The sequence below is a fragment of the Ornithodoros turicata genome, chromosome 4, assembly GCF_037126465.1.
Source record: "Ornithodoros turicata isolate Travis chromosome 4, ASM3712646v1, whole genome shotgun sequence".
Lineage (NCBI taxonomy): Eukaryota > Metazoa > Arthropoda > Arachnida > Ixodida > Argasidae > Ornithodoros > Ornithodoros turicata.
This window is the reverse complement of record NC_088204.1, coordinates 8,475,681-8,502,794: the sequence shown is the minus strand read 5'-3', so window position 1 is coordinate 8,502,794 and position 27,114 is coordinate 8,475,681. Positions and strand designations below refer to the sequence as shown.

General features: G+C 47.2%; 1 protein-coding gene across 2 annotated transcripts; it reads right to left on the bottom strand.

Annotated features, from left to right (window-relative positions):
- Window positions 1-768: 768 nt before the first annotated feature.
- On the bottom strand, window positions 769-8,862 carry LOC135392677 (uncharacterized). Of its 2 annotated transcripts, none has more exons than XM_064623399.1 (6): window positions 8,686-8,862; window positions 5,297-5,597; window positions 3,113-3,430; window positions 2,012-2,125; window positions 1,652-1,957; window positions 769-1,116 (listed from the first exon to the last, which is right to left on the bottom strand). In XM_064623399.1, exons 1-6 carry the CDS (start codon window positions 8,760-8,762, stop codon window positions 859-861), a joined length of 1,374 nt encoding a protein of 457 aa, XP_064479469.1. In that variant the 5' UTR covers window positions 8,763-8,862; the 3' UTR covers window positions 769-858. The 2 variants fall into 2 exon arrangements, with proteins under 2 accessions (XP_064479469.1, XP_064479470.1); XM_064623400.1 differs by having other exon boundaries at window positions 953-1,121.
- Between the last annotated feature and the right edge of the window lie 18,252 nt (window positions 8,863-27,114).

Genomic DNA, 27,114 nt, shown 5'->3' with positions numbered 1-27,114 from the left:
ACGAAGCTTCACCGCATAGCACGCTGTGCGCCAACCGTTGCCACGAATGATATGGTTATCGCTTCCGATTTGAAGAGAAAGGGGGCGTACGCCTTTTCGGTGTCAGTTTGGCGTACGCTCCCCTTTCTCTTCTATGTGGTGAAGTTATATTTTTAGAATGATATGCGAGACGCCCGTGGGAGTATTGTCCCCGCAGGAAAATACATGCATCTTGAGTTTCTAACGCCTTTTGATGTCTTGATAGTCCTTATAAAGGCGGTGGTCTCGTATTTAACTATTAGCCTTTCACAATGCAGCGACTGATTTTTTAACGACATTTTTACAATTTCTTTGCGACATTTTGCTTTACGTGGAAACGCTATTCCTAAGAATGACAAAAATGTCCAACTCACTCTTCATTTCCCTCGGTGGATTCATCGGAGAAACCACCAAGAAGAAACTTCTAGCATAGTATAGTATATTAACACCCAGCAGTATAGTCTCACTCATATATACTGTAAACGTGTTTTTATTCGCGATGTATAAATCTTCGCGAATCGCGCGTTCAGTCATTTGAGGGATTATTCGCGAGTATTTAATTTCGCGATTCCAGGGCGGTTTCCTTTCGCGGGATAAACGTCAAGCTGTGTTGGCGACGAAAATTTTTCGCGATTTTTAGCGGTCGCGATATCCGCGAAAATTAATACAGCGCCAATAAAAGTTCGTTTACAGTACTTATAATAACACCCAGTATAGGATCATCCGGAAGTAATTGCAAACGAACACATCTCATAGAGCAGCTTTTATTCGTATTGAGTTTTTATAGCCTCATTTTCTATAAGGTGGTCATCCGTGTATATTATATACGGCGGGCAGGAATCAACAAAAGATGCGAACGTTGGGCACCCTGGCGACAAGGCCCAGGAAGTAAGCGGCCGCATGACGTAGGACGTGACTGCCACCGACCGGTGGACTCCGCACCACGAGGGACAGGGTATCCATTCTCGGACAACGCACCACCAGCTCGGCCAGCTCACGGGCATCCACCGTGGTCAGCTCGGACAGGGTGAGTCGCAGTTCTCGAAGGGTATCTTTGCACACTGGCAGGAGAACGGAGGCATCCAGTAGGGTGTCCACCTGCACTGCGCCCAGCAAGGACTTCTCGTAACCACAGCCGAAATTCTGGTGTCAATATAAAGTCAGCATAACGCAGTGCTTCCCAAAATCTGTTACCCAGCGACCCATCAGAAATATGAAATATCGCGTCGCGATATTTTCGCCAGCGGCTTTCACTTTCGGCAAACTTTCACTGCACTTCAGTTGTATCTGTTTTGTTTTTCAGTATGCACCTCCCCCCAATTTTTGTGGGGTCTGCTTATTGTAAACTTTCTCTCTCTCTGTATATATATATATTTATATACTTGTGTACGCGAACTTCACACCTTGTACCTGATGAAGCGTGGTCCCCCACGCGAAAGCTTGTATATATTAAACTAAGGGAGCTTCAGTGTTGCTTTTTGTATTGTGCTGCACTTTCTAGTATAGAAATTGGAGGGCAGCATACAAGCGAGTTGCTAAGCATAATGGAATACTATACGAACATATATTCACCGACTCCGATCATCATGAAAGAGCAGTGCTGCACCGTGAAGTTAGGCGAATGAAAACAAACCTTGAGGACCTGTAGGTTCTGGAAGTACGGTTCTTCGTGGACAGCTGGCCTGAAGAAGGACCTGGCGACGAGTACCCGCAGTTGGGGACACGCAGCGCTAAGCGACTGCGGCCGCAACCTCGCCTGCAGGGGAAGCTCCAGTTCCTGCAGAGCACCGCACACCGAGGGCCCCAGGGCCTCGAACATAGTATCGTTGAGGAAAGCGTTAGGACCGGAGCGAATCGAGTAACGGATGGTTAACTTGCGCAGACGGCTCATCTGACGCAGAGGCTGAAGGTCACGGCTCGAAGAGACGTGCACAGTAACCTACAGAATTGATTGTGTTTGCGAGTAGACCTTACGCATAAGCCTCTTTCTAACCTCTTCTGCGTGCGGACACATCCTGACCAAGGCGTCGGTGGCAGTCTCACCCGTCGGCGGTCCCAAGAAGACTGTGCTCAGGCGGCTCAACAGAGGCTCCACATCCGGAGATACCTGCATGTTCACGGTCTGACATTATAACAGAGCCGATCGTGTGAATATCAGAGAAATCGTCTGCGTTCTGGGAATGAAGTACACTTCGAAACATATAGGCGGAGAATTTTCAATCTGCCGGACGGGGGCCGGGGCACAACGCCCCCCTTTTTTCATACACAGAGGTCGGGCAGGTAGACGACTTCAGAAAATCCCAGAGAGCTTAGCGCCGCTTTGAACTATGGGAACTTGCTGGTAACAAACGAGCCGAAGGTCTCTGAGCTGTTTCGGTTCCTTCTCTCTATAGGCCGATTGTCCACGAGGAGTCAAGGTCAGCGAGAACGAAGGGTCAAGGACAGTTCATTCTGGTAATTTCCCAGGATGCAACGCGTGCGCAAGGAGCACTGGGATTTTCTGAAATCGTCTATAATATGTTGTGACATTATGAGACAAATTTTTACAAGATTTTCACGTTCACCCGCACGAAACACGCAATGCTTAGGATATTCCGCGAACCGTTCATCGTTGAGCGTCAGCTGGGTAGATTTAGAGAGGGGTAGACCCCCCACCCCGGGTAGACCCCCCCACCCCACCACCCCACCCCACCAGTCGGCGGCTATAGTTTGATAGCTGTCTCCACACTACAACTGCATATCCTGTTTTACTAATAAAGGTTTGCTTTTGAAATCTATGCATTATGAGTTAAAGGGGCATTTGCGCCTTCCCTGTTCTCTGTTCTCTCCTTCTCAAGAGACGCGACAGTGTGGACCGGCCTCCCATTGGTCCCCGTAAACGGTTCCCCGCGGTGATTGGGCACTCTACTGCACAGCCGTGTCACTATAAGGAAAGCCCAAATTCCTTAGCCCGCTTCCTCCTTCCTTCGCCCTCAGGTAACGAATGGCGCAGCTAATGACTCCCGTTCCTTTTGTGTTGTTAAGGTAACGGCATCTTTGATTGTGCGAGGAGAAATTTTTGGAGTTTTGTGGTCATTTAATACGGGCACCACACCTGCAGTATGGCATCGACGATGTCGCACTGCAAGTCCTGTAGCTTGGGAAGCTGCAGGAGCAGCGCCTGCAGGTCTCGTGCAGACAGCTTCGATTGCGCGGGGCCGTCTCCGTCGCGCACCCAGCGCAGGGAGAGCCGCGTCAACTCCGGGTGCGACGTGAGGGACTGCAGGTCGAAGGGAAGCGTCGTGTCGAGCGACTTGAGGCAGTGGGCGTCTCGCACGAGCGACCCGAGGGCTTCCTCGTCCAAGGTGTACTGTTTCCGGCATTCAGTCTGGACGGTCGGGGGATGCGGGGGCTCCTGACACTTGCAGCTCACCTGTTTGCAGCAAGTGTATACCATCATTGAGCCGTCTGGCGTGAAAATAGTTTGGGATTATACCCCCGCCTCCACCCATACGGCACACTTAATGCATTAAACGGAATGGCAGTAACTGCACCTCCTAACCAACCATCATCTCGAATGATATATCCTTCTATTATTGATATGCTCTCCCCTGATTTGTTGAAAACAGGAGGCGTACGCCTTTTCTGTTACAATTATGTCTGTTATTACACGGCTACGGTATTACACTATAGGGTGAGGGGGGCGTACGCCTTTCTGTAGCAATCAGGATACATGATAATTGCTACAAAAGGGCGTACGCCCCCTCTCTCTTTAAATCAGGAGCGATAACCCTGTCATTCGTGGCAGTGGTTGGCCCACAACGTGCTATGCGGTGAAGTTCTGTTTTGAGGGTGTAGACTACGATAGTCCTCCACTACCGGCTAAGCCCCGTGTCTTCAAAGTGCTATCGAATTTTTGTCATTGCATTCAACGAGTCTCATTGTTTTATTAATTAATTTTATTATTAATCAATTAATGTAACTTAATTAATTTTAGTCAATTTTTAATTGTTTGATTGTTAAGTCATTTTGAATTACTTTTGATTCATTTTTATTCTTATAATTAAACAATTTTTGTCTCGAGAAATATGACGTCATAGTGTTGCGCAATGTGCCACCCGTCCTGCATCCACGCTCCTCCAAGGTCGATATCCGTTTCCTAACCACAGGTGTTGCTGGGAGTCTTCCAGCGTGCGGCGGAGAGCGAGAAGGGACGCGCGTTGTATCTATATATAGGAACAGGTGACAGAGCTCTCGATCACGCCACCTTCTCTCGGAGAATGCGGGACTACTAGAACGTATTTGGAATATGATAAGTACTGATAATTTGATAAGTAAGCCAGTATACTATTTGTATGATAATTGTAGAAGTCTATGTAAGTAGTATTTGTTAACTATAATAATTGTATAAGTATGCAGGTAGTATTTGACATAATAAAGTAATAGATATAATAAAATTTAAAGACATCTACCCGAGAAACGTCATGATGACGTTGGTAGATTCTGCAACCGAAAGAAATCGGAAGGGGAGAGCTGGGTTCCACACTCTTAAAAATGAACTTCACCGCATAGCACGCTCCTAGCCAACCATAATATCGAATGATATCGTTATCTGCCCTGATTTGTTGAAAACGGGAGGCGTACGCCTTTTTTGTGACAATTATGAGCAGCATAAGTGTCACAAAAAAGGCGTACGCATCCCATTTTCAACAAATCAGAGCAGATAACGATATCATTCGATATTATGGTTGGCTAGGGGCGTGCTATGCGGTGAAGTTCATTTTTAAGCACGAATGAGCACTTGTTCGCTGCCTCCGTTTGAAAGAAAAGTACACTCTTAGAAATGAACTTCACCACATAGCACGCTCCTAGCCAACCACCATCCCGAATGACAACGTTCTCGCCCCTGATTTGCTGAAAACGGGTGGAGCAGCCTATTTTGTGTCCATTATGCACGGCACAAAATAGGCTTCTCCTCCCGTTTTCAACAAATCAGGGGCGAGAACGTTGTCATTCGGGATGATGGTTGGCTAGGAGAGTGCTATGTGGTGAAGTTCATTTTTAAGAGTGTAGGACCAAAGGTCGCGTTCCTTTCAGGCACCATCGTAGTCCCCTCAAGACTGTGGGCGAGACCTTGTTCGCAACCCCTAGCTTCCGAGCGTAGTTCAACTCTACCAAATTGGTGGCGCTGTCGAACACTATGACGTCATTCGTTTATAAACAGGGATAGGTCTATTGACTGGAGTCCTACGTGTCCTTTCGAAAATTCGTGGAAGCGCGTATATGTTCACAGACTGACATTAACGATGGTAATCCTGCGAAGCAACGTGGTATCCAAAGCGGCCAAGAGCTCCCGAAGGTCTCGATGTCTCATGAGGAGTCTTTCGAGCACGAGGTCCTGGACTCGACCGGCGTGGAGGAGAAACTTTGCTGCGGAGACGTCGAGGGAGCGCAGGGGTGCCCTGGAGGCCAAGTGGTCGAGCAGAATGGTCAGCACATCGCTGGGCAACCGGGCCACTCGGCGGTCGAAGCCCGGGTAAAAGAGGGACACCAGCGTAGAGACCCGCTCCACGCACAGGGACAGCAGAGAGCATACGTGCCTGCGCATACCCTAATTAATTAATTAACTAATTAATTTTACTTTACAACTATGGTTACTTTTCTACAAAAATAACCGTAGCAAAGTCACGCAGATTGTAATGTGTTCCACCAGTCAGTTCTAGCGTCGTTTTAATGGAGGTTACCCTGAACAAGTAACTGTGAAGTAACTGTGAAGTAACTAAGTTAATTAATTTATTTGTGTACCGCCCTCAGAGCCCAGAAGGACAGACTTTAACATGGTAACCGTAGCTATAACTATCTAGTTACACTAAAAAAAAGAGTCATCGTAACTGTAACTCTGTTATTTTTGCAGGCTAACTGTAACTGTTACTTGGTTACTTTTTTGAGTAACTTACTTATGACTGTTTGCAACCTTCAGACATGGTTGTGTGTCGCTATTCGTGCATATAATCCTCTGAAGATTAATCATCGCTTACGCTTTTCTTTATCTGCAGGGTCACTCACCTGGAGTCGCCTGCAAGAGTTCCCCTAGCCAGAATGCGACTTTATTTCGTTAGGTATGTGAACCGCACTTGGTAACTAGCACTTTGACGCAACGCATTTTTGTCATGATTTGCGACTTTTGAATGTATGTCAATGAATCGATACGCCGGTTCTCCGAGTGATTCATGTGTGACTGCCATGCACTGTGTGCCCCTCACACAGTGAACCGAACGTCGAGTGCCTCGCGTCAATATTTCAATGTATTGCGTCAATATATTTCGTATATATACCGCGTCAATATATTTCGTATATATATCGCGTCAATATATTTCGTATATATATCGCGTCAATATATTTCGACGAGTGGGGTCACTGCTTCAACTGTGACATTGTGATGAGTTTGTTTTACACTTTAAGGTTGACAGCGGAGGAAATGTGCACCTGCTGAACAATTCGTCCCACATTTCCATCAAACAACAACAATTTTATTTAAATGACGATCAGTGGGGAGTTTCGTCGCCTTTTCAATCTCGTTTCTTTTGCGTTCGTTGATTTCAGTGTGTCACGTGGTGTGTATGCAATGTGTTGCACACGCGATGCAATGCTTGTTGAATGCGAGCAAAACTGGGGTCCTATTCTCGTCAAAGTAATCGTCCTAGATTACTCGGTGTCTCATCCGTCGTTGGTCGCTACACGAAGGAGGCGTGATGAACAGGAATGAACTTTGTGATAGATGAAGCTTGAAGAGTGCAGGATCAAATGCTGTACTATTGGTTGAGGTCGCGTGACAGTCATCTCTGTTCTTTACGCCTTCTTCACGTAACGACCAATGATCACACTCTGAAAACAGTACTTCACCGCATAGCACTCTGTATACGCCAACCGTTGCCAAGAACGATAGGGTTATCGCTTGTGATCGGAAGGCAGAGGGCGCGTACGCCTTTCTGTGACAATTTTCATACGTCCAAAGTGCCACAAAAAGGCGTACGCCCCTTCTCTGTCTTTTTTAGTCAGTGTTAGCACCGCGAAGCAACTGTGGCTATGAGCGGCGTATAGATATGGACAGATGGAGAGAGGACAGCAGGAAGGAGTGGGGGACAGGGGGTTAGTATGCGTCCTGGGCCGACTTCAGGTGAAACTGTGCCGACATCCGTCTGGGAAGTCTTCGGAAAACCCAGGGAAAACCTCAGCGGCGATGGGATTCGAACCCAACACCTCCGATCGATTCTTGTGCTACCACCAACGAGCGGACGCCTTAGCCCACTCGGCCATCATCAACCACCAACGAGTGACATCGTTCTCGGCCCTGATTTGCTGAAAACGGGGGGCGTACGCCATTTTTGTGGCATTATGCAGTTCATAATTGCCACAAAAATGGCGTACGCCCCCCGTTTTCCGCTATGCGGTGAAGCTCTGTTTTTAGAGAGTAGAGACGATGTCTGAGGGAAGGAGAGACACGGGGAGGATAGAAGTACACGCGGCAAGACTCGTAAACAGCAATTAAATGTTTATGTAACGGATACATAGTATCTGTTTTGCACATGGTGTTGGCACCGGGCCCAGTGAAACGGGCCCTCGAGCTTGGGCGGGCCAGTAGAATGTCTGTTTGCCATTTACGGAAATTACGATTGTGAGATTTATGAAGAAAGAAAATTATTTTGTCAAGGTGGACACGCTATACAAAGACTGAAAGCGAAAGCAGAAGAAAGTCAGAAACACACATGGCGGGATATCTCCCATATGTATATCTCCACTTAGCAGCGTGTTTTTCATTAGACCTTTGCCGGCCTTTCCAAGTCGGAGTTTGGGTCACCCCGGGATTTAGCGGCGACTGAAATACGGCAGTCGTCGAAAAAGCCGCAGGAGTAGAAACCGCACTTTGTCTTTGCGTATAGAAGTAATTTCCTTTCATTGCTGGTTATGATGAGTCTTGTCCTGCGTATTCACTACCAGGTGGGCCAAGGTCGCCATTTGTTCATTACTGCCAATTCGCCGCTTCAAACACACTCGTCCCCCCCCCCCCCCCGCCAAACTGAAGGAAATGTTGCCCCCCTCACTCTTAAAAATGAACTTCACCGCATAGCACGCTCCTAGCCAACCATTATCTCGAATGATATCGCTATCTGCCCTGATTTGCTGAAAACGGGAGGCGTACGCCTTTTTTGTGACAATTATGAACAGCATAAGTGTCACAAAAAAGGCGTACGCCTGCCGTTTTCAACAAATCAGGGCAGATAACAATGTCATTCGAGATGACGGTTGGCTAGGAGCGTGTTATGCGGTGAAACTCATTTTTAAGAGTGCTCTTTAGCGCCACGAAGCAACTGTTGCTGTGAGCGGTGTATATACAGACGTGTCGTATACGTCTTCCAACGTACTCTGAGCTGAACTCCCAAACGCTCTCTTTCTTCATTTTATTTTCATCACAAAACTCCGCAATTTATCTTGGCTAGCCCCGCGTGTATACACATTTCCGGGAAACGAACAGAAAAATGTGTGTACTCTGCGGGTGTGCCATGCAGGCATATTCCGCTACGCATGACCGCCCGGCGGATGTTAGCACATTTTTGACGGATAGAAGCCGCATCCAGGTTGACGCCTGTTTTTTTCGACAGCCCGCATATTGATGGAGCCTCTTCTTACCTGTTTTTGTGCACGTAACAGATCCTGCCGTCCAGGATCTCCACATCGTACCTGTCGCCTGCCTCTTCAGCTATCATTCGAATGCCTCCACTAAAACTCGAATGGTTCAGCAGCAATGACGGCCACCCTTTTCTCGTCTTCGTCGTCTGAGCGCTATATACGACGTCACGAGACGCGTGCCGTACACTCTTAAAAATGAACTTCACCGCATTGCACGCTCCTAGTCAACCATCATCTCGAATGATATCGTTACCTGCCCCGATTTGTTGAAAACGGGAGGCGTACGCCTTTTCTGTGACACTTATGCTGTCCATAATTGTCACAAAAAAAGGCGTTCGACCACCTTTTTCAACAAATCAGGGCAGATAACGATATCATTCGAGATGATGGTTGACTAGGAGCGTGCAATGCGGTGAAGTTCATTTTTAAGAGTGTAGATTTTGCTATATACTCGCTGCTTTGTCCGTGATCGTTAATTAATTAATTCATTAATGATTTAGGTTATTTAGTGATACTGCAAAACCAACGCGTCTTTATCAGGAACCACACCCTTAGAAAAAAGGGTGGAGCAGTTATACCTTTTAGGAGGTAATAGTTGTCCCGCATATGTTGTTCCTAAAAGGTTTCAAAGTTCTACCTCGCTCTCAAAACAGAACTTCACCTCATAGCACGTTGTCGCCGCCAACCATTGCAACGAATGATAAGGTTACCGCTTCTGATTCCGTGAGCGAGGGGGGCGTACGCCTTTTTTGCAGCAATTTTGATATATGATAGTTGCTTTTACCGCCCTTTTTACACCCTTTATCAGACGGTATGTTGATCTAGGTGGTGACTATGGAAGTTACCACCTTTTCGCACCCTTTTTTCTTAGAGTGCAGCTCGCGTGACTGAGTGTGGTTAGCGTGCTGGCCATGTCATGTCGAGAGTGGGAGGTACCCGGGTTCGAATCCCGGTGCCGGCTGCGTATTTTTTTTTCCTGGGTTTTCTTCAGACACTGTCAGATATATGTCGGCGCAGTTCCCTTAGAAGTCGGTCCAGGACGCACATTCCCCCAGAGCGTTAGTCGTGACGTTGCCCACCCCTGTGAGGCCGACAACTACGAGCCCTTTCACCATCACCATCACCACCACCACCACCACCATCTTTATCAGGAAAGATAGAAAGATTTCATATGTCCCAATGTTGCGTCGCGCATAAGAATAGTGAATTTTAGTACACCGTATACGCTATCACCTTTGCGTACGTAGAGGGATAGCGCGGTGGTTCTGAGCGCTGTGCAAAGCTCTGTTTATGTTTTGCGCGTGCGCAGGATCACCAACGCTGTCCCTTACGTACGCAAAGGCGACAACGTACGATACAATTAAATTCATTAATGACTTAGTGAGAACTACTTCTCTGACAAGCGCAATCAGGCGTCGCTCATGGTCGAGTTGTCTGGCGATATGAAGCCACGAATTATATTTAATTAATAATATATTTATTATTTATTATATAAAAATGTATAATGATATCAATATAATTAAATGCAGCGGTTGCGCGTGAGCGTGCTATGTTGTAAAGCTTTGTATTTGGCTCATAACATGCGCTAGTATTGCATCGAAGAAGAAATGCGGCCAGCTCAGCAGTATTAAAACAAATTCGATATCTGAAAGATCACAACACATCAACAAAGAAAAAAAAAGAAAGGGACGACACATTATCAACCTGTAAGAAACAACCATATGATGTGATGTGATGTGATAAAGAAAAAAATGGGGATGTGAGTTTCGACGAAGTCGAACTGGCTACCCCGGTACACTTACCAACCATGTATTGTCAATCATTATCGGCGGATGGTGGTACTGACGACGCGTCATTTAGCTAACCCGGAATTGTCGAATATTAAGCAGCCGCTCCGATTATTCGAACGTTTCTCAATTCCTCGATAAAACATCTCCGTCGAATGTTCTCTAATATTATGCCGCGAAGTATTTCGCAGCCCGAATGAGAGCCCCTTTCGGAATGTTGTTGAGTGGGGCATTATCGAAGCTTGTCATTCATCGGAGTTGAACACATCCGATGATAAGCAGCGATGCGATGTCGCAGCAGCTGGCAGACGGTATTATATAGCCTCGAGCAGGAATTTCCATCAACTGCGTTACCTTTCAGAGGGCGTTCAACTGGTTGTCGTTTCTCAGCAACACACGGAAGGCAGACTTGTATACGTATCTTGACACTTCAAAATACTGTATTTCAAATTTTTTTATTAGTATATTTTCGCGGAAGATATTTGTATTCAATGTCAAATGCTTTTTCTATTCAGTTCTACTCAATACTCTATAGTTACTTTTCGTTTGTTTGCTATTCTTTATACCATATGATCAGTTCCACAACGTTTTTTCCTTGTCCTTTCCATTCCACTCTACCTTTCCTGTCTGTCCTCTAGTGTGTGTGTTACGTCCTCAAACTATGGCACGCTTGTCCAGGGGTTTGGTTTTTCTTGATAAAAATAGAAAAGAAAAAAGAAAGACAAGGAAGAACAGTAATCTCTTTAACGACCACCACTCAAGTACCTTAAACGTATCTCAAATAATAATTGGTGAAGTATTTACTTTTGTATTTCCAAGTATTTGTATACTGTACCTCAAGCGCATTCTCCCTTTAAAATTTGGTATCGTATGAAAAAAAGTGTCCGTTTATACATCTGTGGTCGAAGCCACGTTTCCGTTGCGAGCAGGCATGGTGCGTAATGCATACATAAAATATTACAAAGTAACGTATTACAAGCAAGCAATGCATTACCCGTTGTTTAGGAGTACTGAGTATTATGTAATGCCTAATTACTATCACCGGCAATGTGTAATAAAGTGAAAGTGTAGCCACACCTCCTTACAGCGAGCGCTTCACACACCACGGAGAGCTGTGTTAGAGACTTCTGGGAAAAATGTAATGCCATTACTTTCCAGCCATTACGTTGCATTCGAGTGTTGCTCGCTTCTATAAAGGAATCATTTCTAAGCGATAATGTTTTCACAATTTTAATCACGAACAGGGGAAAGAAAATGCGAATGGCATAATCGAAGATGTACATATGTTAGGAAGGTTGATGTTATTTTATTTATTTATTTATACATACTGCAACCCCTTTAAGGGGTTATTGCAGGAGTGCATCAAAGAAGCATTCACAGGATAATAATTTTTTGATAATAAATAATAATAAAAATAAGAATATAATTTTGGACAGCAAGCCTCCGAAACGTCGCGATGTGCACCTTGCAAAGATTGAAGTGCAGAAAGTTAGGCTAGTTGATCGGATAGCATACTGCAATATTTGGAGACGCGAAAGACGAGGACATATACAGTGTATTCACACGAGCGACATCCTCACGGAATATTCTAGTGGAAGAAAAAGCGAAAACACTGCTCACAGAGCCGAAGTTCCGTCCCGTGTTATATGTTGAGCATTCACACGGTGCGAAATATCGGGAATGGCGTACTGCGCATTTAGCAGACGACACGTAGCAGACGACACCGTCAGCGTGTTTTCCTGTCGTCTGCTACGGAATATCTTGTGGCTGTGCAGCAGGATATTCCCCACGGTTAGCAGTGTACGTGAAGACACGATGTTGAGCGCTCGCGCTCACGTGACAGCAGAAAGCTATGACGCTTTTCGCATCTTCCGCTAGGGTAATGTCGCTCGTGTGACTATACGGTACCCCTGTCACACGGACACTTTTGATTCGCATTGAGTCAATACTCATCGAGCTCAATGCGGATCTGGCGCTGCTACCCGGACACGTTCTAGCAGGATCGAACTCCGATCCCGCTTGACCCGATCTAGTTCTTTAAACGGGATTGAGATTCTCAAGACGGCTTGAAGACAACATCCTCGAACTCGGCGAAATTGTAGTGGAAAACAAAAACATTACATTAATTTGCAAATATTCCTATACAAGCCCATTGAATTTCACGGTTACGATTTTAGTCTAGTTATGATAGGCGACTGTGCTTGCTAATTTGTTTAATCTCGACACCGAGCCCCCCGTAAAGGCTTAGTAAACAGCACAATGCGGATGCGGTTATCCTCGACTTTTTAGGAACATTTGTCAATCCCAGGTTCCCAACGTGCTGCATCGTGCTGTTAGCGCCACCTGTCGACAAGTCAACCTTTGAATACGCATTGAGTTGAACCGTGTAGCAGAACCGCGCACCGAACGCTCTCGAGAAACACGATGCGGATCGGGATCAATCCGCATTGAAAGTGCCGTGTGACAGGGTATGAAACGTCCATTGAAACAAACACAACCCGACGAACACATGCAGAAAATGTCGCCAACCGCGGCGTCCTTCTCAACTACCGTCGGTGGCCACAAAGCATTAGCACCTCTTCAAAGTGAACGGTGAGGAGGACCTCCCGAAACAAACCTGCACCCACGCCTGCACCATTCGGGGCACCACCCTCTTGTAGAAAGTCACGATTCTCTTGCACCTGCCCACGTGGCCTTCAGCTCGGGCAGTCACGCTTCAACAGAGACACCACACACAGGTGGCACATATTTCTTGGGGCCATCGTGGGGGTCATATTTGGGGCCAGAGATAAAAGCTCTTTAGGCCAAGATAGTGCCCCTCTTAGTGGATTGATTTCTCTTAAAAGGTTTTCGAATGCGCATCGAAACCGTTCTTGCTTTCTAGGTCAGGATGCCGGTAACGTTTCTGTGTTCAGAATACGGGACTTGACTGCAAATGGTGGGGCACCGCGTAGTGTAGAGCTTCACCACATCACACGCTGGAGGCCGGCCATTGCACAGGATGTACAGTCGTCACTCTTGAGTTGTTTAAAGCGCGGTGCGCGCGCCTTTTTGTGTAAGTTACACTCTAAAAACGGACCTTTGCAGCATAGCACGCCAACCATCATCCTAAATGACAACGTTCTCTCCCTTGACGTGATGAAAATGCGGGGTGTACGCCAGTTTTCTGGTAATTATTAGCTACATAATGGCGTACAGAAAAATATACACAAAATGGCGTACGCCCCCCCGTGTTTTTAGGAAATCGGGGGAAGGAACGATCGCTCGAGATTGATGATGGTTAGCTACGAGTGTGCTATATGGTCAAGTTCATTTCTATGAGTGCAGGAAGCGTTTCGAAGTTGGAGTGTAAATTAGACCGGCAAATTATTATTAATTACCCTACTTCATTATTTTACCTCATTGACTTCGTCTCGTCTCCAGTCAATTTTTTCACCAACTTCACAACCACCATCTCTTTTAAGATGGTGGATGTGGATCAGGAGTCAGGAGGAGATATCAGGAAAATGCGTACGCCCCACGCTGATAACGCATGGGATAACTAGAGGCATGATAACGATATCATTCGGTGGACCCTTAAAAATTAACTTCACCACATAGCACGCTCCTAGACAACCATCATCCCGAGTGACATCGTTCTTTCGCCTGATTTGCTGAAAACGGAGCCGTACGCCATTTTTGTAGCGTTATGCGGGTCTTGCCCAACGACCCTTTTGGGTAACTTCCCTTTGCCCCCTCTAGCCCTTTGCACTCCCCGACGAACTCATGCACCCTCTACGCATCTCCAACCCTCATCCTCCATCCGTTTTTTGTTTTGTTTTGTTTTTTGTGCTATAGTCGCGACGAGGCCCACTTCTGTGTGGCCAACAACGGCGAGCCGATTCTGTCATTACCCCCCCCCCCCCTTTTACGGCATTACGGAGTTGCCACAAAAATGGCATACGGCCCCCGTTTTCATCAAATCAAAAGAGAGAACGTTGTCATTCGTGACGATGGTTGGCTATAAGAGCGTGTTTTGCGGTGACGCTAATTTTTAAGAGCGCAAACAGCCGGAATCCCGCATTCGAATTCACCGCTGGTTCCCTTTAGACTCTGTTTGTGCGCACAAATAACCGTTTATGGTAAGCACGCGCAGCGTGACAAGACTCCATCTTGAACGCCCTGTCGCTGGAAACCATCACTTACGCGTTTTTTTGTCCCTGGTAAGAGATCCACGCCCGCGTATACATATCCTGTCCTTGAAAGCGGCACCGTTATTATAGTAGCGCGTTCGATCACGCGGGGGAAGGCGACGTTTGACCGATCGGCAGCAACAGGTGCAACAGTGGGCTTACACTGGGTGGTCTCAATATCCACTATATTGAGAAGAGCTTATCCCGGTGGCCAGAGGAACACGGTGTCATACGCCCACCAGAGGGCCCCGCCTCTGCCACCAACGACGCCGTCGCCCAGCGTTCCTCTATCCTTTTTACCTCTATAGTTCTTTCGAAAGCGAAACGGTGATTAACTGGCAGTAATTGCGAGTTTTCCGCCCCTGCAGCTGGTCACTGCGTGTGATGGCCTAAATGACTCCGCGATTTGGACGAAGTCGTGATTGCGGAGAGACACAAAGAACGGGCTCGTTCTCGAGATGAAGACATAAATGTTGTCTGCAGCGCCTAATGGGTTGTATCGTTACGTGGTTTGTCAGCCGGAAGACTTTGAGTCGCGTGTCAGCGTGGCTATATAGGATGGGGAGGATGTTCGCATGGTTGAACGTTCCTGGAGTCTCAGCACGCAGGAGAACGGTGATTTCTTTGATAAGCGCCAGGATTTTGTTTAGAGTGGTGGCTGTGGTGGTGGTGGTGGTGGTAGTGGTCTGCAGATAAGGAGGCCTGCTGCTTAAGAAGGATGGGGTGGCCTACTTCATGAGGAACCGTGCCGATACTGCATTCATTATAGTTTCTGAGGGACCCTACACTCTTAAAAACAGAACTTCACCGTATAGCAGGCTTTGCGCCAACCATTGCAACGAATGATAGGGCTATCGCTTCTAATTTGAGAAGGGGGGAGCATGCCTTTTTGTGGCAATTTGGATAATTGCCACAAAGAGGCGTACGCCCGGCTGCTCTCTCCTCGAACCAGAAGAGATAACCCTATCATTCGCTGCAACAGTTGGCTCACAGCGTGCTATGCGGTGAAGTTCTGTTTTTAGAGTGTATACAGCCAATGCTTAAGTTCCCGAACTGTACCATTCCAGTCTTCCAAGTCGGCGCAACCTATAGGCCAACCATTGCGCAGAATAATCCCCTTATCACGACTGATTTGTGCAAAGCGCGGAGTCTACTCTTATTGTACGTCTCCACCCTTCATCCTTCTTTTCTTTTTTCTATAATCATATAGTCCACTCCTGTATGGCCAACAACGGCGAGCCGTGTAAGACCCCCCCCCCCCCCCCCCGTGACAATCAACGTTATTATATATTTGTCACAAAAAAGACGTAGCCCTCCCGTTTTCAACAAATCAGGCGGTGGAAGGATGCTGGTCCCCGTTCTGGGGATCGCCGAGGGAGAAGCGAGAATATGGCGGAAAGGGGGGACCCTTGAAGCGCACTGGACTCCGCGGGGATCCTGGAGCGCGGAGCGAGAACAGAGTGGACAGAAAAGACCCTCGGGGCGCACTGCGCAGTGAGGTTAGCGTCCATATATGTATTGGCATCGGAGCGGAAAGAAAAGTCGCACAGACTGGCTCCCTTTAACGTTTCACACGGACTAGATAGCTTCACTTCACCAGTCAACCAACCAACCAACCAACTTCACTGCTTCCGAGCAACCGACCGCTTATTCCTACACTCTTAAAAATGAACTTCACCGCATAGCACGCCCCTAGCCAACCATCATCTCGAATGATATAGTTATCTGCCCTGATTTGTTGAAAACGGGAGGCGTACGCCTTTTTTGTGACAATTATGAACAACATAAGTGTCACAAAAAGGGCGTACGCCTCCTCTTTTTAACAAATTAGGGCAGATAACGATATCATTCGAGATGAGGGTTGGCAGGGTTGGCTAGGAGCGTGCTATGCAGTGAAGTTCATTTTTAAGAGTGTATGACATGACGTAACACATGTAGACCATATAGTAACAGCATGCAAGCTAACTGGTGAAATTACGACGACGGTATAGGAGCCCCTTGAGTTTGAACAGTTCAGGACAAGGACAAAGGCCGTCTCGCCCTATCCTTCGACGTTTCTTCCTTCAAACTGTCCTTGTCGTGAACCCCTCAAACTGAAAGAGATGCCACCGTCGGCATAACACGTTCCGCAATCGGCAGAGCAAGCTGCTCGCTCTGTATACCATTTCAGCGGAGACGCCGTTCCATTTCCAAACATCTTCGATACCGCATGATCGACTCTATATACTTGTTCCCGTTTCTGCATGTTGAAAAATCACAAAACCGTATTCCGCATTTTGACCTTTAGGAGAGAGATTAAAATTCTCCCCCTGCACTTTCACGCACTGCGTGGTGCCGAAAGACCACATGAGCATCATTAACGTGCTACGCGTGCATCTCTGTGTATGCGCCATCGGAGGAAGAAAAGAAAGAATGAATGAAAAGAAAGAAATCGTGATGTCTTGGGCGTCGACGCGTTCAGACTTTCTTTCGGACATGCACAAGGTGCTTGAGACAACCATAGCAATGCGTATTCAACGAGAATCCCTGGATTTACGCCGAATATGGCAGCGCCGAGGACAATGTATTCATAGCGTGCAAAATAAGCCGGGCGGAGACTCACGCCAAAGACTAATGGCAAACAGCGCGGCGGTCAGTTTTTAAGAGAGAAGTGCCCGCTTGCGGGGGCGCTCGGTCAGGGTAATTGGCTGGAGATGCGGTGGCCGCGTGGGTTTCCCTTATCTGCATGAGGACATGTTTGTCCCATCACCGAGGGGTGCACTATATGTCCGACCCACACTCGCTTCTAACGTGAGAAAAAGGGTGCAATGCGCTCCGGTTTCTCGTGGTGGTAACCTACGGGTGGTATAACATTTCTTGAAGGGCGTGCAACTTCGTATCGTGTCATGTCAGCGGCGTATATATAGACAGAAAAATATTTCGGGAGGGGATCTATGGGGGACTTTAAGTGGGAGAGGAGGATTTCACATAGTTTCCCTCTCCCAAATGCACTATCAAAGGTACCGCACTCTAAAAACCGCATAGCACGCTCTGCGCCAAGCATTGCTACGAATGATAGTGTTATCGATTCTGATTCGAAGAAACAGGGAGGCGTACGCCTTTTTGTGACAGAAAAGGGGGCGTACGCCCCACTCTCTCCTTCGAATCCCCTATCATTCGTGACAATGGCTGGTGCAGAGCGTGCTATGCGATGAAGTTCTGTTTTTAGAGTGTATATGTGTTGCAGCCATGACGTCACAAAAGTGAGTGTGGGTCTACACCGCATGTAATGTGTGGAGTCATCCTCGTTCACAAACAAGGGGTGATGTCGTCCTTCGCTTTAAAAAGAGATGATGATGATGGTGGGGGTGATGATGGTGAAGAGGCTGGCCGTTGTTGGCCTCACAGAGGTAGGCAACGTCACGACTGACGCCCTGGGGAATGTGCATTCTGGGCCGACTTCTAAGGGAACTGTGTTTGTGAAAAGAGAATTTCACCGCATAACACACTCCAAGCCAATATCATCCCGAACGATATTGTTCTCCTTCCTCATTTGTTGGAAATGAGAGGCATACGTCTCTTTGTGAAAGTTCTACCACAATGACTGGCGTACGCACGCTGTCTCCTCAATGAGAAGCGATAACCCTTTTATCATTAGGCTGGATGGTTGGAGCATAAGCGTGGTATGCGGTGAAGTCTCACCATTGCACGCGATGGCACCGTTGTCACTACTGATATGTGGAAAGCACGGACTTTTTGTGGCAATTAACATTGTTGCATAAGTACCACAAAAAGAAGTACGCCTCCTGTTTTCAGAAAAGTAGGGGAGATAACGATGTCCTTCGAGATGATGGTTGGTTAGAAGGTGATGGTGAAAGTGACGTGGTGTGATGAAAGGTGAAGGAGGTGAAGTTACTGCCATACCTTTTATTGCCGTGTGCACACTCTCAGAACAGAACTTAACCCCAACAATTGCCACGAATGAGAGGGTTACCGCTTCTGATTCGAAGGGCGAGGGGGGGGGGGTGTACGCTTTTTTGTAGCAATTAGGATACTATACGATAGTTGCTACAGAAAGGCGTACGTCCCTCTCTCTCTTGAAATCAGAAGCGATAACCCTATCATTCGTGGCAATGGTTGGCTGACAACGTGCTATGCGGTGAAGTTCAGTTCTGAGAGTGCGAGGGTATAAGTGCTCAGGCCTCCAGTCGTTGAAAGTACCCCTGCCAACAATCACGTGGGAAACATGGCTGTCCCGGAGCCCTAATCTTCAACTTCGATCAGCAAAGTTCAAGCGGCCAAACGGGAATTCATCTTTCGAAGTACGCATATCCCGACGTCAGACATATCACCGCCTTCTCCGTGAACTTTCGCTTTCGGAGTGCGCAATCACAACCACTACAAGCGAAAACTTTCTTCCCGTCCATCGATCCATCCACCGCTAGGTGGCCTCAATCACCGAACAGATTTCACGCCGTATCCGCAACATAAATGGGAAAAGGCATACGTCAACGCGGAGGGAAGAAAAATGAGGCGCCCTCATATACTACTAGCGGACCTTTTTAAGCGGGGGCGGAAGTGTAATTGGGTGGGGGCGCGGTTCCCACACTCCGTCAGGGAGGAGTACACCAATTGACACCACCCATAGATCACACGGTTTTTCACCGGCGGAGTTGCATCTAGAATCGCACCTACAGGTAGCGCAGGAGCAAGAAAGGAGCACCTCCTGGATTCCGCCCACCCACGCATGCACCCCTGCTGGCCATCTGCGTGGACACCACGCCCCTTGCTCAACGTTTTTTGTTTTCTTCCGAGAGATTCATTAGGAAAAATGCTTCATTAACTTCAGCGCAAGGTTGAGTGGGAGAGGCTTGTTCGCTAGGCGCTTCTCAGCCATTGTGCACCCAAATGAATGAAACGGTCGGTCTTGAATGGTGGAGGGCATCGGTTCATGGTATACGCTAAAGACGGAGGGCGGTGGTGGTGGTGATGGTGGTGGTGGTGGTGTTGGTGGAACTGCTTGCCGTACACTCTTAGAAATGAGCTTCACCGCATAGCACGCTCCTAGCCAACCATGATCTCGAGTGATATCGTTATCTGGCCTGATTTGTTAAAAACGGGAGGCGTACGCCTTTTCTGTGACAATTATGAACAGCATAAGTGTCACAAAAAAGGCGTACGCCTCCCGTTTTCAACAAATCAGGCCAGATAACGATATCATTCGAGATGATGGTTGGCTAGGAGCGTGCTATGCGGTGAAGTTCATTTTTAAAAGTGTAGTCAGCCACACTCCGGGGGGCAAGGTCATGACTATCGCAGTGAGGGAGGGGGGGATTGTGCGTCCTGGGGCGACTTCAAAGGAAGCTGTACCGAGAGTTCACGCTTAAAGCGGAACTTCACCACAGAGGCACGATCCCACACTCTTAAAAATGAAAAGAAAAAAGATGGGTGGTGGCGGTGAGAGGGCTCACCGTTGTCGGCCTCACAGAGGTGGGCAAACGTCACGAGTGACGTCCTGGGGGAATGTGCGTCCTGGGCCGACTACTAAGGGAACTGTGCCGACATATGTCTGAAAGCGTCTGAGGAAAACGCAGGAAAAATCCCGGACAGCACAGCCGGCACCGGGGTGCGAACACGGGTGCCTCCCAGTCTCGATGTAAAAAGAAAAGATAACTTCACCACATAGCACGCTCCTAACCAACCATCATCCCGAATGACATCGTTCTCTCCACTGATTTGTTGGAAACGGGAGGCGTACGCCTTTTTGTGACACTTATGCGGAAATGTTAATTGTGACAAAAAAGGCGTACGCCCAGCGCTTTCCACAGATCAAAAGTGATAGCAAAAGTAATAGTAAAATATCAAAAGGTATCACTTTGTACAATGGTTGGCCTTCAGCGTGCTATGTGGTGAAGCTTTGTTCTAACAGTGTAGCCAATCACCTTCTCGAATGACCACCTTATCATTGTCTCCACTGATTTATTGAAAACGGGAGGCGTATGTGCCTTGTTGTGATCATTATCATAACTGCATAATTGTCGCAAAAAGGCGTAAGCCTTCCGTTTTCCAATAAGTCAGGGGATATAGAACAATATCATTTGGGATGATGGTTAGCTAGGAGCGTGCTACGCGGTGAAGCTCACGCATTTTCAACATGTTTAACTATATGTTTAATCTTTTCAAATATAGCATAGCCTATGTTTTACTTAGTGAGAGGGCCGCATCGACATCGTAACATTTAATATGACATTAGAAAATGACGTGCAGTTTTCTTTTGTTTTCTTTTCTTCTTTCTTTCTTTCCTTTTTTTTTTTTTTTTTTTTGCGCCCGTGTGGTTTGGGTATAAAAAGTTGTACCGCCTCCCGTTTTGAACAGTCGGGCAAATCAATATCGATTTGCACGCTGGTTGATCTTGGGTTTGCAACGCAGGGCTACCTGAAACAACAGTGCTGAGGTAACAGGAAAAAGGCAGGTCATCGGGTGTTTAATTGTTTATTTGTTTTATTTTTATTTACCTCCTATTTTTCAGTGAGGTCGCAAAATAATCAAGACTGGCACTCTTGGCGAATTATACTTGGGAGAGGCATAAACACTTAAAATTATGCAGTATATGATAAACAGAAGCGACGATGCAGCACTTTGATACACGCTCTAAAAAAAGAAAAAGAGCTTCACTGCATACCACGCTCCTAGCCAACCATCATCCCGAATGGCAACGTTCTCTCCCTTGATTTGATGAAAACGGGGGGGAGGGGGAGGGGGGGAGCGTGCGCCATTTTTGTGGCAATTATGAATTGCATAATACCACAATAAAAATGGCGTACGCCCCCCCCCCCCCCCCCGTTTTCAGCAAATCAGGGGAAAGAGCGATGTCACTCGAGATGGTGGTTGGCTACACTCTTAAAAATGAACTTCACCGCGTAGCACGCTCCTAGCCAACCATTATCTCGAATGATGTCATTATCTGCCCTGATTTTTTGAAAACGGGAGGCGTACGCCTTTTCTGTGACAATTACGAGCAGCATAAGTGTCACAGAAAAGGCGTACGCCCCCCCCCCCCCCGATTTCAACAAATCAGGGCAGATAACGATATCATTCGAGATGATGGTTGGCTAGGAGCCTGCTATGCGGTGAAGTTCATTTTCATTTTTAAGCGTGTAGGATCTGTGTGTATGTATCTGTATGTATCTGTGTGTATCAGTGTAGTGTGCTATGTGGTGAACCTCTGTTGTTAGAGCGTTTAGAGAGTTTTTTTTTTTTTTTTGCTATAGTCGTGAGGATGCCCACTTGTGCGCGGCCAACAACGGCAAGCTACTTCAACCCCCCCCCCTCATTTTTAATCGTGCACACACCCTGACGTTGCATCACGGGAGTAGAAAAAAAGCCCTGCAAATCGGAAGAGATATAATTTGATATGGCGGTCGGCCCAGAGCAATCGAAAATCCTGCCAGAGCTGATATTAGCTCTGCGCGTGTCCGCATTGTCAGTCGCCAATTTGGCACCGTATGAAAAATGACGAACAAGCCTGCATGGCGGTCCAATCTTTTCCATCTGCTTCTTACAGGTTGTAAATACGGCGTTGTAAACATTCCATGCGCCCGCGAGGAGCTCTTAAAAAGGGCGTGACGATATGCGGCGTGAAAAAATATGTGACGATAAGAGCAGTGGCAGTGTGGCAACCCTGTAATCACGGCACCGTGTCTCCGCCGTAGGGCACGTGATTTATGGCGACGCATCCGTTCCAGGAGGTCAACCACGCACGCGATGCTTTACGGGATAAACATGGAGTCTTCGCGCGCACCGGACCAATCATATAGCACCCATCAAATCGAAGTGCTAAGCTTTAAAAGCCAACCGAACAGCCATGTGGAACTGCACGTTGCCGGCAGTACACTGCTAAAGTGGGACTCCCCAAGAAAAGCACCACAAAGGTTGTGATATATCTGTAACCTTTGGGATGTCAGGAACATGTGTACGAAATAGCTCGTCTCAAAACTGCGCAGATTTTGTTCAAACTAATTTATTACGAAGCGAGCCCTTCGCATGTGTGAAGCGAGAGGGCGCTGAAAGCAACACACTAATGACATCATCCGGCATCCGGCAAGGGAGAATGCAGATTGCAAGGCAGTCGACAATGCTGGGTGACGTCACGGTATGCTCCTCCGGACCAACACCACCCATAGATAGAGATAGCCGGGTTACTTGTCGACGGGACGTAACAACTAAGAGTCAGCCAATTAGGACCGTGTTTTCAACGGCAGTAGCCAATCACGAACGGGCTTTCAGCGGTCGTGGCCATGAAGACGAACCACCGTCGTCTGCGAGTAGTAACTACTACCCGCGTACAAAATTTGAAAACTTGGAAATAAAGCGCAAAACGGTCCCATTTATTTCTCAAAACTGGTTTTCTGGAAAGCGTGTTGCAATTTTTGTCTACATATTCAGGTCTGCACGTTCCAAGCTAGCTGCAATCATTTGCGAGTTCTCGAATTCGCAGAATGGCGAATCGCAGTAGCAGACGAATTCTGACTTTATATGTCCACGTAGCGAAGGAGGGAGAGGAGGCAACAAGTAGGTCTTCTGCATCTAGGTGGCTATGTGTGGACGAACCGCCGTAGTATGGAGCTCCGTTTTCTGCTCTTTGCATTTCGGTTTCGGTTTGCTATTGTCATCACTTACGATTTAATTACTCGCGCAAAATGAACGCGAATGTTGTATTCGGCATTGAGGGGGTCGTTCGCGTTCGTTATGACGCTCATCTACTTTTTTTTTTTTCGAATCCTTGCGAAATCCTCCTTTAAAGGAGCACTGAAGTGACCCCGAATTTTTTTCTCTCTCTCTCTTTTCGGTGCGGAGTGTTCTCTAGAGAATAAAACGAGTTCCTGCGAAAGAACGATGAGCGTACACGTGACCTACAGAGCGAGCGCGAGGGCTCTGTTCCTCACACCTTTGAAAAGATCCTCCTCCTCGTGAAAAGAGCGCATCGCAGAACCAAAGGACGCCGTGACGTATGCGACTCCCCTCACGTGACCAGTGACGTACAGCGGCACAACTCAAGCACGTATAAGCGGCGCGTGAGCTGCGAAGTAAAAGCAAAGAAACGAGGCGCGGAGCCTTCACCACGGTCACGAGAGCGTCGTGATGCTCCTATCACTTCACCTTACACTCTTAAAAATGAACTTCACCGCATAGCACGCTCCTAGCCAACCATCCTCTCGAATGATATGATTATCTGCCCTGATTTGTTGGAAACGGGAGGTGTACGCCTTTTTTGTGACACTTATGCTCTTCATATATTGTCACAAAAAAGGCGTACGCCTCCCGTTTTCAACAAATCAGAGCAGATAACGATATCATTCGAGAGGATGGTTGGCTAGGAGCCATGCGGTGAAGTTCATTTCTAAGAGTGTACGTGCTTTTAACAGAACTTCACCACATAACGCTACGAGTCGTCATTCAGAATGATATAGTTTTCTTCCTTGCTTTCTTAAAACGGGAGATGCACGCCTTTACGTGGCAATTTGGTTCCGCTCTCTTCTCGATCGTATCGGAAGTAATACCTGTATCATTCGGTTTGCGCCAAGCGTACGTGTTATATACCCCTGCGGTTCTGTTTTAACAGTGTGCTTCATCAACGTCAGCTTTCAACGTCATATCGCGTATCCGACTGAGAGTATTGATTTGTGTATATACGTAGCTTATTACTTCCGTCTTCTTGCCTTCAAACACACCTACATTACAATGAAACACCTGTTAGTATGCAAGCAACACTTGACTGCTGTTCGTGTCGTACACGGTATAGCTGGCGCTCCTTATTGGATATAGTTCAACTTTGTTTTACTCATAAGCACCATGTTTGGCAAGTGCGTTACTGATATGGAGTCGTACTTTACATGCAGGGGCTGTGCGTCAAGTAGAGTTTTGTCTTTCCCTTACGTTGTAAACAAGGTGTTGTCTGTGGTTCATATAGTATAGAACACTGGCTGCGTAGCACCAGAGACAGGGCCGCGATGGAATGTCCAAGTGTCCCTTGTTGAGTGAACGTGCTTAGTCGCTTTGACCTCGAACACGAAGTCTCCAACTCCGAAGAAAAAAATAAAAATAAATAAATGTAGTGAACGGGGAAGTAATTGGAACTTCTAGTCCCCTAGATTCCAATTACTCTCCATTTTAGTCCCATGATCCCGAAATTTAATGGTTGTCGCAGATTAATTCCAGATTAATGGTTGCGACAATGCATTTAGTCCTCCAAACGACTAAAATTACTCCCTTTTTCCTCGTAGAACAGGAGTTCTCAACCGGTGGGGAATTCCCCCCTGGGTGTATTCTTTTTGGGAATGTCATGGGGGGAATGACACCATGCAACATTCGCCTCCAGTCGGCGCTTGTGCGCACTCTGCGGATAGTACATCATTCACAGGACATCGTTCACGGAAGGAATTCCACGACGGTACATATGTCATGATGCACTCTTAAAAATGAACTTCACCGCATAGCACGCTCATAGCCAACCGCCGTCTCGAATGATATCGTTATCCGCTCTGATTTGTTGAGAACGGGAGGCGCACGCCTTTTTTGTGAGACTTATGCTCTTCATAATTGTCACAAAAGGGCGTCCGCCCCCCGTTTTCAACAAATCAGGGCAGATAACCATATCATTCGAGATGATGGTTGGTTAGAAGCGTGCTATGCGGTGAAGTTCATTTTTAAGAGTGTGGTTACGGGGTGCGGACGCACACTCATATAACAGAACTTCACCGCATGGTACGTTGTTTAGCCAACCACTGCCACGAATGATAGGGTTATCGCTTCCGATTTGAAGAGAAAAGGGGACGTACGCCTTTTTGTAGCAATCATAATATATACAAATTGCTACAAGAAGGCGTACACCCGCCCCGCTCTTCGAATCAGAAGCGACAACCCTACACTCTAAAAACAGAGTTGGCGGGGGGGGGGGGGGGGGGGGGTCGAGGTAGCTTCACCGCAGGGCACGATACTGGCCAACCGTCATCCCGAATGACAAAATATATCCCTTGATTTGATGAAAACGAGGAGGGGCGGGGGGGGGGGGGGGGGCGTACACCATTTTTTTGTGAAGAACCGCATAATGCCACAAAAATGGCGTTCACTCCCAGTTTTTCAGAAAATCAGAGGAAAGAAACATGTCACTCGGCATGATGGTTGGGAGCGTGCTATGTGGTGAAGTTCATTTTTAAGAGTGTATCTGTCATTCGTGGCAATGGTTGCTTTGGAGTTAATAGGGGGGGGGGGGGGGGGTAACGCTTTGATGAACGGCGAAAGGGGTTGACGAAGCAAAAAAGGCTGAGAACCATGCACCGTCCTAGAATGTACGTCTGCTTGCAGAATGTAAGGTTCACCAACGAACTAAAGGACGTGACTGATTGATTAGAAAAAAAAAAAAAAAGTGGAGCAAAGGAAGGGAGTCTCAAGACTCCACAAGTGTTCCCAGCATTGTAATTGTGCGAACAGCAGATAAACAGTACCAGGAATCACCGTTTATAATAAGTTGGTACGAGGTGCGCCTTCTCCTGGAACCCTTGCCAAGGAGACCAACTTGGGAGTTATGATCGATTATCTTATGCCGAACGCGCCCAAAAGGTGTTGAAGGCATGCCTAACACGCACTCGCTAACGACGTACCACCACCCTCAAAGTCAACACTCGAGAGAGCGTCGCATATTTTTTTCCAGTTTGCCCACCAATTGGCTGCGGATGGCCAACAACAACAACAACAACAGATGGCGCTGCGAAACAATGCGTTTCGGTTAGCGCAGCAAACCAGTTGTTCGGAGATGGGTGTGTTCGCCATCATTTTGAGACATCGACGAGCCCAGCCCAAAAGTGCTGGTGGAGGAGGGAAGAGGTCCATTTCGGTGCAACATAAAGACGAGCTGCAAAACAAATAGCCTCGTAGAGTTGGAAAGCGTTTAGAGAGCAGCTGCAAGTTTAAGAAGGTGCACCAGCGAGGCTAATTGCGAGCCCGAAGAAGGCGAGATATGTTGGCCAATTTGTTATTTAGCGGCTCCTTCGACAGTTGGCTTCAAACCCCCCACCCCGTCCCTCCGGGGCGAAGAACTGGCAGGGAAGCCTTTCTCGTTTTTTTTTTTTTTTCGATTCTTTGCGGTGCAGAGAGAGAGAGGAATTGAAGTCAGTTCAGAACACTTGTTGGAAAAATCGGCAGACTCACTGAAACCTTTCTGTCACTCGCACTGTAAAAAAAAGAAAGAAAAGAGAGAAAAAAAAGAGTAAAACGGGGAGTAGTAATTGGAGAAGAGAGAACTGATGTTCTGAGGCTAGAACAACATAGAAGGGACAATCACATACAAGGCCTCAAGTTGCCTAAGAAATTAACGATTAAAGATGAAAGTCACTGAAAAGCTTAGCCAGCTGTAAGAGGTGTGAGAATTGGAGCTTCTAGTCCCCTAGATTGCAATTACTTCCCATTTTAGTCCCCTAACCTCACAATTTACT

Excerpts from the sequence above, each read along its gene's own strand:
- LOC135392677 (XM_064623399.1), bottom strand. The coding sequence starts at position 8,762 with ATGATAGCTGAAGAGGCAGGCGACAGGTACGATGTGGAGATCCTGGAC. Across the intron at positions 3,431-5,296 it reads GCAGGATTACCATCGTTAAT|GTGAGCTGCAAGTGTCAGGA; the intron begins GTCAGTCTGTGA and ends TGCTGCAAACAG. Across the intron at positions 2,126-3,112 it reads TCGTCGATGCCATACTGCAG|GTATCTCCGGATGTGGAGCC; the intron begins GTGTGGTGCCCG and ends GTGAACATGCAG.